At 41.7% G+C, this 18,721-nt stretch overlaps 1 protein-coding gene across 1 annotated transcript; it reads right to left on the bottom strand.

The window, feature by feature from the left end:
* Nucleotides 1–767: 767 nt before the first annotated feature.
* On the bottom strand, nucleotides 768–5,803 carry KRT33A (keratin 33A). The gene is made up of 7 exons (XM_055334730.1): nucleotides 5,381–5,803; nucleotides 4,186–4,268; nucleotides 3,495–3,651; nucleotides 2,129–2,290; nucleotides 1,909–2,034; nucleotides 1,564–1,784; nucleotides 768–1,353 (listed from the first exon to the last, which is right to left on the bottom strand). Exons 1-7 carry the CDS (start codon nucleotides 5,726–5,728, stop codon nucleotides 1,236–1,238), a joined length of 1,215 nt encoding a protein of 404 aa, XP_055190705.1. The 5' UTR covers nucleotides 5,729–5,803; the 3' UTR covers nucleotides 768–1,235.
* Nucleotides 5,804–18,721: the final 12,918 nt, after the last annotated feature.

Raw genomic sequence — 18,721 nt, 5'->3', positions numbered from 1 at the left:
ATGTTATAAAATATACAGTGTATGCTACTAATAAAAATTTTTAAAGGAATAAGTAATCTATGATAAAACTCTTTCAATTATATCTGCTGTTATTTTTACATAAGCATAAGCACTTGCCCTCCCCAAAATATCATGATTGAATGAAATGAAAGGTAATACCAACATTAATAATACTTTAGTGAGAGGAATGTAATTGAAAATAAGTCTTTTTTAACATTGTGGTTTGATCATTTATAATACACTGACTTGATAGTCTGGACCTGAGTTGATTTAACTCCTTTTTTTTGCCAAGCTCTGTGATGAAGTATATTATGAAATTTGTAAGCACAAACATCATTACTTGATTTGGATGGTGAAGAAAACCTCTCCAATATACAAAGATAGAAGTCAAGGAAGATAGTTGTTGGCTGAGTACATTTTTTCCAGTTCTTGCTAGGTTACAGTATTTTCATGTTGTCAAGAGGTATGGCCTTACTTTCAAGATTCATTTGCCCCTGATGAGGTCCCACTTCTGTAGTTCTCTTGCCTATTCCCTCTGAAGAGCTAGACAGAAAATTTTTGTAGATACTGTCATGTGGATTTGCCATTTGTTCCACTACCAACTTCCCCACGCACAAGAAATCCACATCAACAGGTGGGTGATGTCTGATGGAGACTCCTTTTGAAGGAAGTCACATGATCCCTTCATCTGGTAAAAGAACACCACTTACATTTTATTGATACAAAACATCCAGTTTGGGGATGAATGAACAAAGAAGGACAAATGATCATATTTGTGCAAGAATAAGAGTTTATTAGGAAGTTAACAAGGGATCCTTACTGTATCTCCAAAGACCAAAAGAGTGACAAGGAAGATTTTTTTCCCAATTATGTTCAGTTTTATAACCTGCCTTTTGGCTCCATTACACTTTCATGTCATTATTTTGAAATCACATTTAAATAAGTATTTGTTCAAGCAGAACATGTTATGCAAGTGTGTAATTGTGATAATAGATATTGCCCAATCCTGCTGTAGATTTCTCTATGTGCTCAGAAGACAGAAGAAGCTGATAAGTACTTTGCATTCTAAAGGATCCAGCCAGGAAATTCAGTGAAAGGCAGAGTTGACACTTAGAAGCTGGTACTGGTAGAAATTCTTCCTTTGTCCAAAGTGTGGTCACGTTAGGAGATGCTTGTATTAAGTAGAGTTGAGATGTGACTTTGGAACCCTTCTCCTCCTCCTGGCACCAGGGCCACTACCGCACAAAGGTGTTGCAAGGTCCACACCAAGCACGTTGGGCACAAGGATTGGAGACACAAGGCCCTATTGGCTTGTCACATGCATTGGTTGTGGCACATGGGTTGCAGGGAAGCCTGCAGACAGAAGACCATGGGTGCAAGTTAGAGAAAATGAACTGAACAGATAGGAAAATATTAAGTGTACTTTGTGTAAGAATATAACACTTGCCCAGACTACCTCCGACCAAAAGCTCGAAATTATTGATTTGTTTCCATCAAGATGACTTTCATTCCCACAGCAACCTCATGCATCCCCAAGGGGAACGGTACTAGCTTCCCACTCACTTGCAGTCCTCACTCTCCAGCAGACCCCGGTACGTGTTGATCTCACACTCCAGCCGGGCCTTGACGTCCAGCAGCACCTGGTACTCCTGGTTCTGCCGCTCCAGGTCACACCTGATCTCAGCAAGCTGGGACTCCACGTTGGTGATCATGCACTGCACCTGGTTCAGCTGAGAGCTGTAGCGCGCCTCAGTCTCTGTCAGCGTGTTCTCCAGGGAGTCCCTCTGTGTGAGGAAGACAAAGAATGTCACAGAGCCACTCCCCAGGGGGCTTCTCCATGGGGTTTCAGAGAAGTCACAGGCTTCACGGGTTCAGGAGAGCATGGGCATTACCCTGAACAACACCCACCAGGTTGTGCTGGGCCTGGAGCTCGATCTCCAAGGCGTTGACCGTGCGTCTCAGCTCGATGATCTCTGCCTGGCAGGACTGCAGCTGCTCCGAGCTGGACACCACCTGCTTGTTCAGCTCCTCAGTCTGAAATAGCACAGGAGAGAAGACAGGGTCAGACCTTGCCTCAAGGGTCCCGAGGGGCCAAGGGTCCTGAGTGGCCACGTGCTGAGATGCCCACCTGGGTGGTGAACCATTCCTCCACGTCCCTGCGGTTGGTCTCCACCAGGGCCTCATACTGACTCCTGGTCTCGTTGAGCACACGGTTCAGGTCCACAGTTGGGGCTGCATCCACCTCCACGTTGAGGCGGTCTCCAATCTGGCAGCGCAAGATGTTGACTTCCTGAGGGAGGAAGGGGAAGATGGGAAGTATCACAGAGTGTTCGGATGCTCTCTTATAAAAGCACAGATCAGCTTGTAATCATTCTTAAGCTTTCAAAGCTCTGTTCCATCAGATCCTCTTATAACTGTGTTCTATAATCAGTGACCAACCTGTGTATTTCACTTTGCAAAGTGCTTTCACACCCATGACCTCTTTCCACCCCTGAATTTGGGGTACTCCTCATTTAGAGCAGCGATTTGGCCTCCATGCTGAGATGTGATAGAACACTGTGAGCCCCAAGCACCTAGTTCAGTGTTTTTGCTCCTATACCACAGAGGTTCTTAGGTTTGATTCTTAACTACAGCTAGTAAAATGGTTAGAGTCTGGCTAAAGAGGAAATAAAGTATGCTTACTTCGGAACCTACCATCTGGGGTGAAATAGACCTAACTGGTGACTTGTCAATTCTATCAACCTAGATTTTGCTGAAGGAAATAAGTATCTGTTCACTTCCCTGCTATTCTCTTCACAGAGCCAGCATAACTTGAATCTTGGACTTAGGTAGACATCAGGCTTAAATTGAGAACCATCTCTACCACTTACTATATGGCTTCTAGAAGCTTCTAGAAACCTCAAGTTCTTCATCTGTAAAATGAGAACTACCTTTGGAGTTCCAAAGCACTTAGCATAGCGTTTGGCACAAAGTAAGCTCTTAACTAATATTAACTATCACTATTTACATTTGGTATTTAAAGTTTGCACAAAATGTCCGTCTTCTTTGTCAACTGACGAAGCAGTGACAGTGAACATTTTGCTCAACATTTCCTCTAGGCAACACTGGAGGAGAAGGAAGAGAGTTGATTTTGTTTCCAGCTGAGCCCTCTCTGCTGGGTAGCTGTCCTGGCCTCTCCAGTTGCTAAATGGCGTATTGGGATACAAGATCTCTACAGCCTGGTATGCTCTGACCTGGGAGTGGAAGAAGCTGTGGGCGCTGCCTGGTTGCTGGCCTTTCCTCATTACTGGCCTTGCCAATTTCCTTTACTCTCATTCCTACCTCTTGCAGAAACATCCTAATCTCATATCACAGGCTTTAGATTGCTCATTCTCTACAAATCCCTTTTTGTTTGGAGAACAGTTTCCTCAGTTAGTTGAGTCCCTCCCACAGCCCATGGCAGTTGGAAACAGGCCTTGGCAAGTTTGAGCCTGTTGTTCTTTGGGGAACTTCACCTGCTCGTGGTTCTGCTTGAGACTCAGCAGCTCCTCCTTCAGGGACTCCACCTGGGCCTCCAGGTCGGACTTGCATAGGGTCAGCTCGTCCAGGATCCTGCGCAGGCCATTGATGTCCGACTCCACCAGCTGCCGCAAGCCCACCTCTGTCTCGTACCTGCGATACAGGGGCATCAGGGACCCACCAGACAGGAATGGGCCTGGCCCTGACTCTGATTTGGTTTGGTTTGTCACATAACTGGAAGTTGGAGCTTGCAGTCTCTATAGCCTTCTCTTACATTTAGATTTTTAACAGTGAGCAGTAGTTCCTAGAGGAAAATGCTCTGGTAATTATTTTTTGATAAATAAGGAACCAGTAGATTTAGAGAATAAAAGTCCATAAACTGTGAGATTTCCAAAATTAATAAACTTCTCACATTCACCTGACTGCATTATGAGCATAGTAGAGCACGGCGGTGGGGGTGGGGGTGGGGCATGACTTCTACACTAGTTTGGGGATGTCATCTTGCAGAGAAGCAGCAGTAGGGGAGGGGTCTGAATCTGGAGAAGAGATCTCTGAGCTCTACTGAGCAGTGACTCTGTGGATCCTGGGGGAAATATCTAAGGAAAAGCTTTGTCAATGTTTTGTCAGTGTTGAGGACACACTAAAGGGAAAGAAAGAAGAGAGAGGACACCCCACTTGCCCACTCACTTGGTCCTGAAGTCATCTGAGGCCAACTTGGCATTGTCGATCTGCACCACCAGCCTGGCATTCTCTGACTTGTTACACAAGATCTAGAACCCAAAACGATCTGGAATGAGCTTGGTTACTTTTAACCAACAGCAATTCCTACTAATTATCTTACCTGGAAGGAACAGAATGAGAAATCACAGTGGATCTTATATGAGATTATTAAATGCTATCTATATGCAAAATGTACTCAATAAATATTTGAAAATCAAATTTGGATAAAAAGAATACTGAAATGCGCAACCAAAAGTATCAGGAAATACATAATCGTTTTCTTTCCTAATAAGCAATACTAAAAGGCTGATAATAATAACATCTATTTTTAAAAATCTACCATAGCTCCGCACTGAGCATGGACCTTGCTTAAGATTCTCTCTCTCCCTCTCCCTCTGCCTCACCACCGCCCCCCACCCCTGCTAGCCTACACATGCTCACTCTTTCTCCCTAAAAACAAAACAAAACAGAACTACCATAAATCTGGCCTGGTTCTAGGAGCTGAAGATACAAAAAAATGAGTAAATACTCCCCTCAAGAAACTTCTAGTCCAGGGAGGAAGATAAATATGTAACTGGCTTTTGGAGGGGCTGGGTCAGGGAAGGAGCCATGCCTTCCCAGCCATCCTGGGTGGCTTGGTACCATTTCCTCCTATGTGGTTTCTACTCTTTCTGATTTTTGTCAACCATTTTTATGCCCTCACTAGACACTGAACACCAAGAGAAGTCCAGAGGCATCCAGGTCAGGTAAATTAGGAACCCAGGAGAAACGACAACAAGAAGTCAGAATAGTCAAAAGTCTAGATGGGAGACAGAGAAATTTGTCCAATTCTTACAAAAGATTCTGCTTCCTCAGCTTCTTTCTGGGGCTCAGTCCTTTTTTCTTACCTCAGGGTAATATATCTGGAGCTTGGCAATGCATGGAAGCATTTGGAGGAAGCTTTTAATTACAGCTTATTTATGCAAAGTGCTGCTACCTGCACATAGACTAGCAGTATGCAAATATTCAGGCCTAACAGTCCTGAGCCTCATATACAATGGGCACTCAAGAAAAATGGAAAAGCCAGGCTCTTTAGCTGAGAATTTGCACTGTTTCTTAATCAGATCTCAGATTCTCTCCCTACAACTTCCTGCTGGAGGCAGTGGGGTGCCCACCCCCTCACCTTCTGCTGGAGCTCCTCGATGGTCCGGAAGTAGGACTGGTAGCTGGGACACACGAAAGGCACCTGCTGCTGGCACCACTCCCGGATGCGGCTCTCCAGCTCCGCGTTCTCCCGCTCCAGCTGACGCACCTTCTCCAGGTAGCTGGCCAGGCGGTCGTTCAGGAACTGCATGGTCTCCTTCTCGCTGCCATTGAAGGAGCCCTCACAGAACCAGCCACAGTTGCCCACATTGGCGGGGATGTTGCAGGCCCCAGGCAGGGTGCAGGTGTGGCAGCTGGGGGGCACGCAGGGCCGGGAGGAGCAGGTGGAGCGGCAGCTCAGGTTGGGCAGGCAGCAGTTGTAAGGCATGGTGCTGGAGGGAGCAGGGCACCTGGCTGAACACAGAGTTCAAGTTCTACAACCACAGAGCTGTGGGTCTCCTTCTCCTGAGGAGCATTTATACCCCCTCCACAGTGGGTGTGGACATGGAAGGCAACCTTTTTTTCTTACTCATTTGGTGATTGTCAAAAGCCCTTCCCCTTGGTTTTGTTATGTTTCCTCAGAAGAGTCCCTCACCTCATAAAAGACTTTACTTGGGCTTCTCGCTAAGTCAGGACTCCTCTTCCATGCTGTGCATCAATGAAGTAAGAGCTTCATGGAGTGACTTCAAAGAGCTGGACTCATGAATGCCCTGGCCTTCATTAGTGGGGCGTGGCAGGTCCAGGGACACTGTTGCTGCTTTGCCACCTGGCTTGATGGCCCTGACTCCTTGGCTTCTTGCTAAGATGAGAAAGCACAGCTCTTGCCCATGTATCTTTTGCCAGGTCAGATTTCCAAATGCCAAATTCATGGTTCTCAGAAAGAGGAATAGATCCCATCTGGAATACTTAAAACACCCTGGTTCCCAGTGGCCCTGTTTCTTCATGTGGCAGACATCATATCCATGAAAATGTAAATTAACCAAATAACAGATATTCACCAGGATAACAGTACGTACAGGGCATGGTACAAAATGGAAAGTAGGACCAGGGCTATGGTCAGAACCTTTGTTGAGCACTTGCACAGGCTTATCTTGGTACTTGACCTTTTTCACAAACATGATCTCATTAACACCTTACCATGATCTTTCAAGGTACATAATATTATTCCCATTTTACAGATGGGTAGATAGAGGCCTAGAAAGTAAGAAGTAATACATTTTGAAGCCAGGACTCCAATACATATCTCTGTTCTTTCCATCACTCCATGCTACTTAAATACAAATGAACCATCTCCTTCCCTAACTTCTTAAGACAGATCATTTCTTCTTCCTCTGTGAGCTTTCATCTCACCTTGAGCATGGCAGTGCACAGCTCCTGTGCTCATATACCTCTATATCTCAGTTCCCTGAAGGTAGGGATAGGGTCTAATTCTCTGAATCCTCAGCTCTAAGTGCATGGTACTTAGTAAACCCTCAATAGTGTGTGTCAAGTGGATGAAGGAATGAACATGAGATAATAATCTAAAGTGGGAAATGGTAAGTGGTAAGTGCAAAGTTGAGGTAATGGGGCAAGAGGGCACTGCCAGGATGGGAAGTTCACAGGTACAGATGTGTGCTGGGAGACAAGGCTTCTGAGACTCAAAGGAAGAACATGGGCCCTACAGGTGAAAGAATGGTGTGGACACACAGTGGACAGGAGAGCCCAAGGTTGGTTGGTGAGACTAGTGCCTAGGAGGGGAGAGTTGTGAAGAGAGGTGGTAGAAAAGAAAGCGTATGGGGAATGAGGGCCATATGGTAGAAGTTCTCTATGACAAAGATTACCCTGGAGGAAGAAGTTTTAGGAAATGTTTAGCAAACATTTATCTGTTTTAGCAAAATGAAGGTAAGGCTGGAGGCAAAGGGACTAGCAAGGAGGTGATTGTAGTAGTCCAGGCCAGTGGTGAGGAGGGACCAAATTTAGGTGTCTGCAGAAGAACTGTAAGAGAAGAAATGGTGTAAGAACCATTTTCAAAGAAGCAATTTGTTTTGAACCAGCACCCATTTAGAAACATGAGATGTGGAAGAGAGTCAAGAATGAAACCAAAATTTGGCAAGCAAAATATTTAGGAGAAAAACTTTATCATTCACAGAAACACAGACTATTTTTCTCATCAAGGATGAGCAGGCCACTTCCTTTAACTGACATTCAATTGAGCCCTTCCCATGTGCCAGCAACAGAGCCATGCACTGGAGACGCAATGGTGAGCAAGAGAGACAAACCTACAACCTAGTGAAGAATGTACACCAACCAGGTGCAGGATGCATCTGTGATGAGGCAAGTCCCAACTGCTATAGGAAAACGCACGAGGGGACCTAACCAAATTGAGTGGAGGTCTAGCAAGGCTTTCTGAGGGACATACACATTGCATTCAGGCATGCTTCCCATTTTTCACACAAAAGCTTATATAGGAAATGATAATACTTTATGGCTCACTGGGGCAAAGTGACTAGGCTGCCTTGGCCACTCCAGGGACTCAGAGCATCAGTACTATGGACCTCTCTAACCCGTTCATCTCAGTAAGGTTGGAAAGCTCTGCAATAGAGAAACCAAGAGAAGCTCCGTAAATACTGTTTAAGCCAGAGAGTGACATATGAGGGTGGAGAAGAAGAAAACTCTTCCATCATTTCATTCTGCTTAGATATAAATGGCCTATGTCCTCCCTTAACTTCTGACAGATCATTTTTTCCTCCTCTGTGAGCTTTCATCTCACCTTGTGCATGACATCGTCATTACTTACATGCTTATCTATCTATCTATCTATCTATCTATCTATCATCTATCTATATACTTGAGTTCCCTGAAGCCACACGAGGACTTTTATATGAAAGACTTTGTATACCTCCTTGAGGAGCTTCCCCTCGGAAGGTCAATGGGGAGCCATTGAAGGTTCTAAGAAGAAGAGTGATCTAGTTTCATTCTTGATCAGCTACATTTGAAGGAATAGCGGAATCTATACAGGGAAATGTTCATCAGGTCCTTGTAATGGCAAGCCTTAGTAATCTTGACAGTAATGTTAAGGACAGGTATGATCCAAGTGCAGATGTGAGAGTTAGAAACATGAACCAAGGGAGAAGGTACATGGAGAAGAGCAACAAGGACCTAAGGACCAAACTTTGGGGAATTTCTCCAACCAGAGAGTAGAGAAGGAAAAGGGTCAGAGAGAAGTGGAGAAACAGTGAGAGAAGAATGAAGAGAGACAGCTTATGGCATCAGAGGCCAAGAAGGAAGTTTCAGAGGGGAGGTGAAGGTCAAAAGTGTCAAGTGTGGCAAAGGGGCCCTGTAAGATCAGAACCATGGAGAGGTTCTTGGATACATTGACCAACATGTTGCCAGGACTTTTCCAGGGTCATATAGATGTGCTTACTGTATACGGTACCTGTGTTCTTGAAGTAACCCTCACATTGAACTTTAAGCTATCAAGATTTTAAACACCCAGAGTTGAGATTCCATTGTTTAAAGAAGCCTTGCCATAATCAGTTTGTACACCTTATTATAAAGCTTGTGATCTTTGGTCTTACAAATACAGACTTTCTACAATAATTAGAGTGTGCTTTAAGTAGTTTAAAGATGTATAGCTTGTTCTGATTTGGTGATTCATAATAACTGGTGATTTAGGAACATCTACCCAAGATACATACACAGTTGGAAATGCCCATGCACACTTGATGGGTTGAGCACTGGGTGTTATACTATATGTTGGCAAATTGAACTTAAATAAAAACAAATGTATAAAAAGAAAAAATGCCCATGTATATAACTCAACTTCTACTTTGTTACAAGGCATAAGATAAGACTTATTTGATATCCTAAAGAGATACTATGAAGAAATAATTCAGTTGTGTGCCTAGATGTGTTGTCTGGGAAGGGAATGGGCTCCTTATTGTTGTTCTAGCAGAGAACAGAGCAGAACTCAGAGAAAGATGCTCACAGCAAAAGTCTAAGACTCAGCTGTAGCTGCATATCCAAACCCAGACTGCCATGTATTTGACTTTTCCTTCCCCCCTTCCACTCCCTAATGTAGATACCAAATGTCAAAACTGTCAGAGACAGGGAAAATCTTAGAACAAGAGTGATATCAGGGATCTTTTTTAAAAAATATTTTATTCATTTATTCATGAGGGACACATAGAGAGAGAGGCAGAGACATAAGTGGAGGAAGAAGCAGGTACCTCGCAGGGAGCCCAATGCAGGACTCCATCCCAGGACCCCGAGATCATGCCCTAAGCTGAAGGCAGATGCTCCACCATTGAGCCACCCAGGTGTCCCAATATCAGGGATCTTAATGATCATCTTATCCAAGCTTCTCATTCTATAAATGAAGAAACTGAGACTCAGAATGGAGAAATGGCTTACTTCAGATCATATTGTTGGAAGCCGAATCTCCTCATCTCCACTGTATCCCCAGTCCCCATAACCATAGTGCAGAAATATTGAATAATTTCACAACCAATATGATCTGTCCACTGCCCAGGGGCAAAAAAATCAAAGACAATAAGAAAAGGGGGGGGGAGAAAAAAACCACTTGTTACCCATAAATATATCATGTTGAAGGAGAATAAAGGGTGAATATGGAAATAATAGAATTCAGTGATACTAAGTTTCCTTATTGCCATCCTACTTTCAATCATTATTTCTTTTTTTTCAATCATTATTTCTAAACTGATGGTATCATTTTGTTCCAATAGTTTGGAACAACTTAAATATTTAAGTAAAATGTCCCATCAGTCGGAGTGACTTAGAACACAAACAATAATGATCCTACTCAAGAGCAATATATTTACCCAAAATAAAATACACAAATATAGTCATAACAAACCTAAATATTATATGATTTTAACATTGAGGACAATTGAAAGATAAAAAGAACCACATTATAATGACAAAACTGGATGCTTTCATTTTTTTATTTTTTAAAAAAAGATTTTAATTAGGACTGCCTGGGTGGTTCAGTCTGTTAAGTATCTTGCCTTCAACTCAGGTCATGATCCCAGGTTCCTGGGATCGAGCCCCACATTGGGGCCCCTGCTTAGCAGAGAGCTTGCTTCTTCCTCTGCCCCTCACCCCTATTCATTCTCTCTCTCACTGTCTCAAATAAGTAAATAAAATTATTTTAAAAATATTTATTTATTTATTTATTTATTTATTTATTTATTTATTTATTTTAGAGAGAGCGTGAGGAGAAGCAGAAGGGGAGGGAATAAGGAGGGGTAAAGAATCCAAAGCAGACTCCATACTGAGTTTGGAGCTCTATGCAGGGCTTGATCTCACAACTTTGAGATCATGACCTGAGCTGAAACCAAGAGTTGAACACTCAAAAGATTGAGCCACCCAGTTACCCCAACATTGGATGTTTTTAAATGGTACAGTTTTGAATGCTTTTCCCCATTCTTTGTACTTTTTTGTTCTCTCCAAATTTTCTGAAAATATATCTATTCCTTCTACACAAGCAAAAGAAATAAAATTTACATTAAAAAATCCAAAAGGAAATTCTTACAAGTCTTCTAAAGAAATGAGAAGTCATAAAGGACACAGTTAAGTCATAAAGGATCCAGGATCCTATTCAAATATAATCACTAAGTTACTTGAGCTTGTTGTTCTAGAAATAAAGGCTTTGTCATGATTGACATTTACACCCTGTAATAACTGCTGACTTCGCCAATTCTGAAGAGGAGCTATTAGGGAGTGATGAAGGGACACCAAGCTTCCTATGGGATCAAACAACTTGTAGTTCATAAAGTGACTGAGGTTTGGATATGAGCTTCAGGCAAAGAAAATGTCAAGAGGAGAAATCCTTGGAAAAATGTTCTGCCAGTTGGCTGCCAGCCAAATCAAGTAGTCCAATTCCAAGATCAAGTATGACCTCACACTGAGTATGTCCTAAGAATCGACTTCCCACACAAATAAAGTATTTTAAAATTTCTCCTCTGGAAATTGTGTCTGAGTCAGATGAAGCCTAGAATCTTAGAATGTTGGAGCCACCAGGGGCTCAAGTGGTCATCTCACCCAACTATGTTGCAAATGGGAAAACATTGACCCTCAAGAGGAAGTGACTTGCTCTAAGTCACAGAGAGAGTTGGTGAAAAGAGTCTAGGTCAGAAAACAGTAAATGTAAGGGACAGGGGACAAGACCTTCAGTCCATGTAACAGAACTGGAGCTCAGACTACTGGAAAAAACCCATATCTCCCAAAAGACTGTGCCCTTAGTGGAAAGGTGACTAGAAAAAAGAAAAAAGTGTGCTCGTCGTCACAGCAAAAAAATTTTTAGACTGAACTGTCTCTTGTTGGGCTCTAAATTTAAAACATTATGCTATGTAAAAGAAGCCAGTCAAAAAATACCACAGATTTTATGTTTACATTCATAGCAATACCCAAGACAGGCAAATCTATAGACACCATCATGGTTCCCTAGGTCTGAAGTGGGGGATACTAGGGAGCAACTACTGGATAATGGGTACAAGATGTCTATTTGAGGTGATAAAATCTTCTAAAATTCTGGTAATGGTTATAAAACTCTATGAATGCATTAAAAAACATTGAATTGTAAACTTCATATGGGTGAATTTTGTGGTATATGAATTATATTTAAGCTAAATGAATTATACTTCAATAAAGCTATTTTTAAAAGGAATTCTGAAGTGGAAATAGGACAGAAGTAATATTGAAAAAATACAATGGCTGAGGATTATCCACTGGTGTTGAAAGGCATGAATCAATTAAAGAAGCACATCAATCCTACTTTGGAAAACAAAACCAGACCCACACCTAGACATAATATAGTAAAGCTACACAACACTTAAAAAGACAATCTTAGAAACAAAGAAAGGGGAAAAAATAAAAGGATCACCAAAATGGAACCACACTTAGACAGGAAGTATGATTTTCAGTGCTGATAACAAAACCCAAAAGATGATGGTATAACATTTTCAAAATGCCAAAGGAAAATAGCCAGCCATTGGAATTCCACACCAAATTAAACCATTGTTCAGGAGGGGCCACTAAGGAGACACATTTTCACACAATGAATGAGAGAATTCATCACTTACAGGTTCCATAAGAACTACCAGAGAATGTATTTCAGAAAACAAAAAATTAAAACCAGAAAGCAGGAAGAAAGTACAAGAAACACTGTGAGCAAACAAACCAGTAAACATGCATGAAAGTCTAAAAACAATAGTAATAATGACAAAATTTAGGAGTATAAAGACAAGGTAGGACTTAAAAAATTAAGAACATAAATCAAAACTCCTTTGCACCTTGTTTTATATGCAAAAAGAGAGATGAGTTAAAATCAGAGTGTTAAGTCTGCACATTTAAAAGTTAAGAATGAATAGTGAAAGGGATTATAGGGGAAAGGAGAGAAAATGAGTGGGAAAAATCAGAGAGGGTGACAAAGCATGAGAGACTTCTAACTCTGGGAAACGAACAAGGGGTAGTGAAAAGGGAGTGGGTCAGGGATGGGGTGACAGGGTAACGGGCCCTGAGGGAGGCACTGGGTGTTATACTATATGTTGGCAAATCTAATCCAATAAAAAAATACATAAATAAATAGATAAATAAATATCAACAAAGAAAACAAGATCAATCCAACAGATGTTAGGAAAGGAGAAAGCAATAAGCAAAGAAAAAAATCATGATTAATAGAAAGCACAAAAAAAGACTTTTTTAAAATTTTATTCATCTATTCATGAAAGAAACACAGAGTAGGGCAGAAATACAGAGGAAGAAGCAGGCTCCCTGTGGAGATCCCAATACAGAACTCAATCCCAGGACCCCAGGATCACAACCTGAGCCTAAGGCAGACGCTGAACCATTGAGCCACCCAAGCTCCCCAAAGTAAGATTTTTTAAATAAATCCAAATGTGTCAGTAGTAAAACTAAATATAGATAGACTAAACCCTATTTTTCTTCATCAGACATTCATTGCCCTGACCAGCCTATCTGAAAGGTTTTATCCACTAACCATCTCTGTCCTATTGCCCAGTGTCTTAGTCCATTCAGGCTGCTGTAGCAGAATACCATAGATTGGGTGGCTTATAAACAATAGAAATCTATTTGTCACAGTCTCGAGACTGAGAAGTCCAAGATATTAAGGATCCTGCATATTGAGTATTTAGTGAGGGCCCACTTCCTGATTCATGGGCAGCAGTATTCTCACTATGTCTCCTCAAAGCAGAAAGGGGGTTTATAATGGCTCTAACCCCGTTCATGAAGGTTCTACCCTCAGAACCAATCAGCTCCCAAAGCCCATTTCCCAATACCATCATAATGGGGACTAGGATTTCAACATGAGAATTTGGAGAACACAGTCTGGAGCACCCAGCTTTATTTTCTTCTTAGCAACCACCACTTGACACAGTCACGTTTGTCTGACTCTCTTTACTGCCTGTCTCCCCACCTGAAGCTCCTTAAGAGTAGATCTTAGTTTCTTTCACTACCCTGGGCCAACACCTAAGACAGTTTTAGGACATTGTAGGCATTCCATGATTGTTGAATTGAATTTACAGAAAAGAAACCTGAATGACCAATTAAAAAAACATTTTTTAATGCTTAATTCCACTAGGCATAAGAAAACTACAAACTAAAACAACAAGATGCCATCATGCCCACATGTATTGGCAGTATTTGCTAAGTCTGATGGTTCTTCTCAAATTTGAAAGTGAAAACAGGATGCTGGGTATACAACTTGATGCTTTTATATGCATATGTATACATTGTGGAAAGATCACCACAATCAAGCTAAGTTACTTATCCGTAATCTGTACTTGGTTACCTTCGGGTGTGTGTGCGTGTGCATGTGTGCTGAGATTTAAGATTTATCTTCTTAGGAAATTTCCAAAAATACAATACAGTATTATTAACTGTTATCACCATACTGTACATTAGATCTCCAAAATGTACTCATCCTCTATAACTGAAACTTTACCCTTTGACCAACATCGCTCCATCTTCCTCACCCCTCTAGTCCCTGACAACTACCATTCTACTCTGCTTTTATGAGTTCAACTTTTTAATTTTTTTAATGAGAGACACAGAGAGATAGAGAGGCAGAGACACAAGCAGAGGGAGAAGCAGACTCCATGCAGAGAGCCCGATGTGGGACTCGATCCCGGTATTCCAGGATCACACCCTGGGCTGAAGGCAGGCACCAAACTGCTGAACCACCCAGGGATCCCTGAATTCAACTTTTTTAGATTTCACATATAAGATAACATACAGAAACTAATGTAACACTATATGTGTCAACTATACTCAAAAAATGTTTTAATTAAAAAAATGTCTAAAACATAGAAAGACCACAAAATATTTGTCTGTCTGTGTCTGGCTTATTTCACTTAGTGTAACATCCTCCAAGTTCATCCACATGGTCACAAATGACAGGTTTGCCTTCTTTTTGGTGAAATACTACCAATTTACATCAACATGGATGGAACTGAAGGGTATTAAGCTGAGCAAAATAAGTCAGTCAGAGAAGGATGATTATCATATGGTTTCATATGTGGAATTTAAGAAACAAAACAGAGGATAATAGGGGAAGGGAGGGGAAAATAAAATAAGATGAAATCAGAGAGAAGGATAAACCATAGAGACACTTAACTATAGGAAACAAACTGAGGCTTGCTGGAGGGAGTTGGGTGGGGGGATGGGCTAACTGGGTGATGGGCATTAAGATGGGCATGCGATGTAATGACCACTGGGTGTTTTTTTTATTTATTTTTCTTTATTGGAGTTCAATTTGCCAACATATAGCATAACACCCAGTGCTCATCCCATCAAAGCACTGGGTGTTGTATGCAACTGATAAATAACTGAACACCACGTCTAAAATTAATAATACACTATATGTTAACTAATTGAATTTAAAATAAGTTTTTAAAAGATTGCCTTCTTTTTTTGCCCTTCTATCATACATATATTCTCTTCCTTATTTAGTTATCCATATCAACAGACATTTGTCTCCATATCATGGCTACTGTGAATAATGCTGTATTGAACATGGGAATGCAGATATCTCTTTGAGGCAGTGGTTTCATTTACTTTGGAAATATACCCAGAACTTTTTTACAAAATTGTAAAACACAACAAAACAACACCAACAAAAAAGATTTGCTGTGCCCACCCCCAGAGTTTTGGAATTAGTAGGTCTAGGGTACGACTGAAGAATTTGCATTTCCAACAGTTTCCCTGGTTCCCAGGACATACTTTGAGAATCACTGCTCTAGAGACTCATTCACACAGGTACATAAAGAGACATTGCTTGGGGCACTTGGGTGGCTCAGTGGTTGAGTGTCTGCCTTCAGCTCAGGATGATCCTGGGGTCCTGGGATCGAGTCCTGCATCAGGACTTCTTCTCCCCTGCCTATGTCTCTGCCTCTCTCTCTGTATATCTCATGAATAAATAAATAAAATCTTTTAAAGAGAGACATCGGCAAGTATGTTCTTGCAACACTGTTCATAATGATTAAAGGAAGAAACACCCTAATTGTTAGCCCTCAGCAGTGGAGTAAGTAAATAGAAACAAGATCTGTTTTCATTATGAAATACTGCAAAGAAATTAAAATAAATTACATGAATAATAGTGAAGGGGAATATAAGGGAAGGGAGAAGAAATGTGTGGGAGATATCAGAAAGGGACACAGAACATAAAGACTTCTAACTCTGGGAAATGAACTAGGGGTGGTGGAAGGGGAGGAGGGCGGGGGGTGGGGGTGAATGGGTGACGGGCACGGAGGGGGACACTTGACGGGATGGGCACTGGGTGTTATTCTGTATGTTGGTAAATTGAACACCAATAAAAATTAATTTATAAAAAAAACAAGAATAATGCATATTAACATAGTTAAATCTCAGAAACATAATGTTAAATGGAAAAAATTAATGGCAAGATTTATTACACTTATATTTTCTAGCTTAAAGTGCTACATTGAAACACACACTATACATGGGTACAAGCATGTATAATTTTTAGAAATGTTTTATTTTTTTAAAGATTTTATTTATTTATTCATGATAGACAGACAGAGAGAGAGGCAGAGACACAGGCAGAGGGAGAAGCAGGCTCCATGCAGGGAGCCCGACGTGGGACTCGATCCCGGGACTCCAGGATCACACCCTGAGCTGAAGGGAGGCGCTAAACCGCTGAGCCACCCAGGCATCCCTAGAAATGTTTTAACTGGTGAATGATACGCCATCAACTTCAGAATAGCAATTACTTATAGGGGGACAGAGGGAGAGAAGATGGATAAAGGTGGGGTTTTACGTCAACTCTTAACATTTTATTTCCAGAAACCAAACCAACCAAATAAATGAACAAAAAACCCCACAGCAATAGTGTAGACATAGCACAAGGTTAGCATCTCTTAACTGGATTGTGGATTTATAGGTGTCTTATTATTTTTCATACTTTCATATGTTTGAAGTATTTCATAGTCATTTAAAATAAGAAATAACAGCAGTGCCTTGTTACACCAAGTCGTGAATCATAGATCATTGGCAGTAGGCTTCAGCCTATGTGTGTTATCCCTTATGCGAGGTGAGTAGTAACACTGAACCCCACGCAGACATCTCAGAAATCAGTTCGGCCTGGTTCTAGGACAAAGTGATTTCCCTGGCACTCCTTTCTCTTCTTCACCAAAGAAAGCACCATGGCAGAGACCAAGACTCAGGACAGCTGCCCCCAGACCCCAATTGTCCCACTGGCACAGCCTTGTCTAACAGAGAGGCAAAGTTTCATTTGATACTTTATACAATGAACAATAAGAAAAAGTATATTTACTGTGCTGACAAATTGGAACTCTCATTTGCAAGGCAAAGAACGGGGTGTTTGGGAGGCACCTGGCCCTGATAAAGGCAGCTGCTGGTTCCTGTGGGTAGACAGTGATCCCAGCACATAGGAAGAGTGGATGGCATAGAGTGCATAAGGTACTCATATGACACATGCAGGTGGCTCCTGGGCAGGAAAGGCGAGAGGCCAAACTACACCAACTGGACCTGAGACATTCTGAGGGCAGCACGAAGTGTCACTCTGTCATCTTCTAGGGCTGTGCCTGAGGTCTGGATAAGGGAGCTCCAGCAGCACCACAAATATCAGCAATAGCAAAGCAGATGCTAAGAGAACCACAGTGTGTTCAGACAAGGATTTATGACCAACATTGGAGCAACCTTCGTCACAGCAGGGGGACATAGTGCCAGCTTCATCTCCAAGAGAGAAGACATAACTAGCAGTTTGGCTCAAGATAGGACAGCGGCCTTGCACGAGCCACAGAACACACAGCTGCGGGAGCCATCGAGCATGACCAGACATCATTAGGTACCAGCAGGGGCAAGGCACTAGCATAACTGTTGCTTTAATACTGGCAGACACAGAGACTTAATATCCTAGTTTCATTCTAAAGAACTTCTGGGGTAGGGAAGGGAACTGGTTCCTAAATCCAAATTTAGTCCTTGTGGTTGGTTACAAAAAGTCAAACAAGAATAAAAACACTTTAAAAATCTGCTGTGTACTATCCAGATATAAGAGATGCCATTTTTACTGTTAAAAATTCCTCAGTATTTCCCAAGGCAAGTTTTAGAGATGTCTGGGGTACTAAAAGCATCATCTTCTCCCCTTGTGATAGTGTTGAAGGTTGTATAAGATCCAGGAGCTTGTTAAGGATGGGGTTCATTCCCTCACAGGCATACCTCATGTATAACTGACACTCAGAAAATGACCTCTGAGCTCCTTACTGTGTGAATAGGAAAGAAAATGAGTCAGGCTTCTGGGTGGTTCAGTTGGTTAAGCATCTGCCTTCGGTTCAAGTCATGATTCCACAGTCCTGGGATCGAGTCCCACATCAGGATCCCAGCTAAGCAGGGAGTCTGCTTCTCCCTTTCCCTCTGCCTTCCGCACTGTTCATGCTCTCTCTCATGCACACACTCTTTCTCTCTCTCTCAAATAAATAAATAAGATCTTTAAAAAGAAAAGAGAAAGAAAGGAAAAGAAAGAAAGAAAGAAAGAAAGAAAGAAAGAAAGAAAGAAAGAAAGAAAGAAAGAGAAAGGAAGGAAGGAAGGAAGGAAGGAAGGAAGGAAGGAAGAAAGAAAGAAAGAAAGAAAGAAAGAAAGAAAGAAAGAAAGAAAGAAAGAAAGAAAGAGAAAGAAAAATGAGTCCTACAGCTCCTGGTATTTAGTTGGTGTTCAGTAAATGTTATCTCCTGTTCCTCTTCTATCTAGCAGGCACTTAGAAAGAAAAAGTGGAACTTTCTAGAAATGTTAATAGTGTGGTACCAGTCAGCTCCCATAATGAATATTCACCGTATTCGGATGAAGCCTCTTACCTTAGTGGTCCCACCGGTTCCTGGCTGGCCC

The sequence above is a fragment of the Nyctereutes procyonoides genome, unplaced genomic scaffold, assembly GCF_905146905.1.
Source record: "Nyctereutes procyonoides isolate TBG_1078 unplaced genomic scaffold, NYPRO_anot_genome, whole genome shotgun sequence".
Lineage (NCBI taxonomy): Eukaryota > Metazoa > Chordata > Mammalia > Carnivora > Canidae > Nyctereutes > Nyctereutes procyonoides.
The sequence above is the reverse complement of the archived record's forward strand: the minus strand, read 5'-3'. Positions and strand labels throughout refer to the sequence as shown.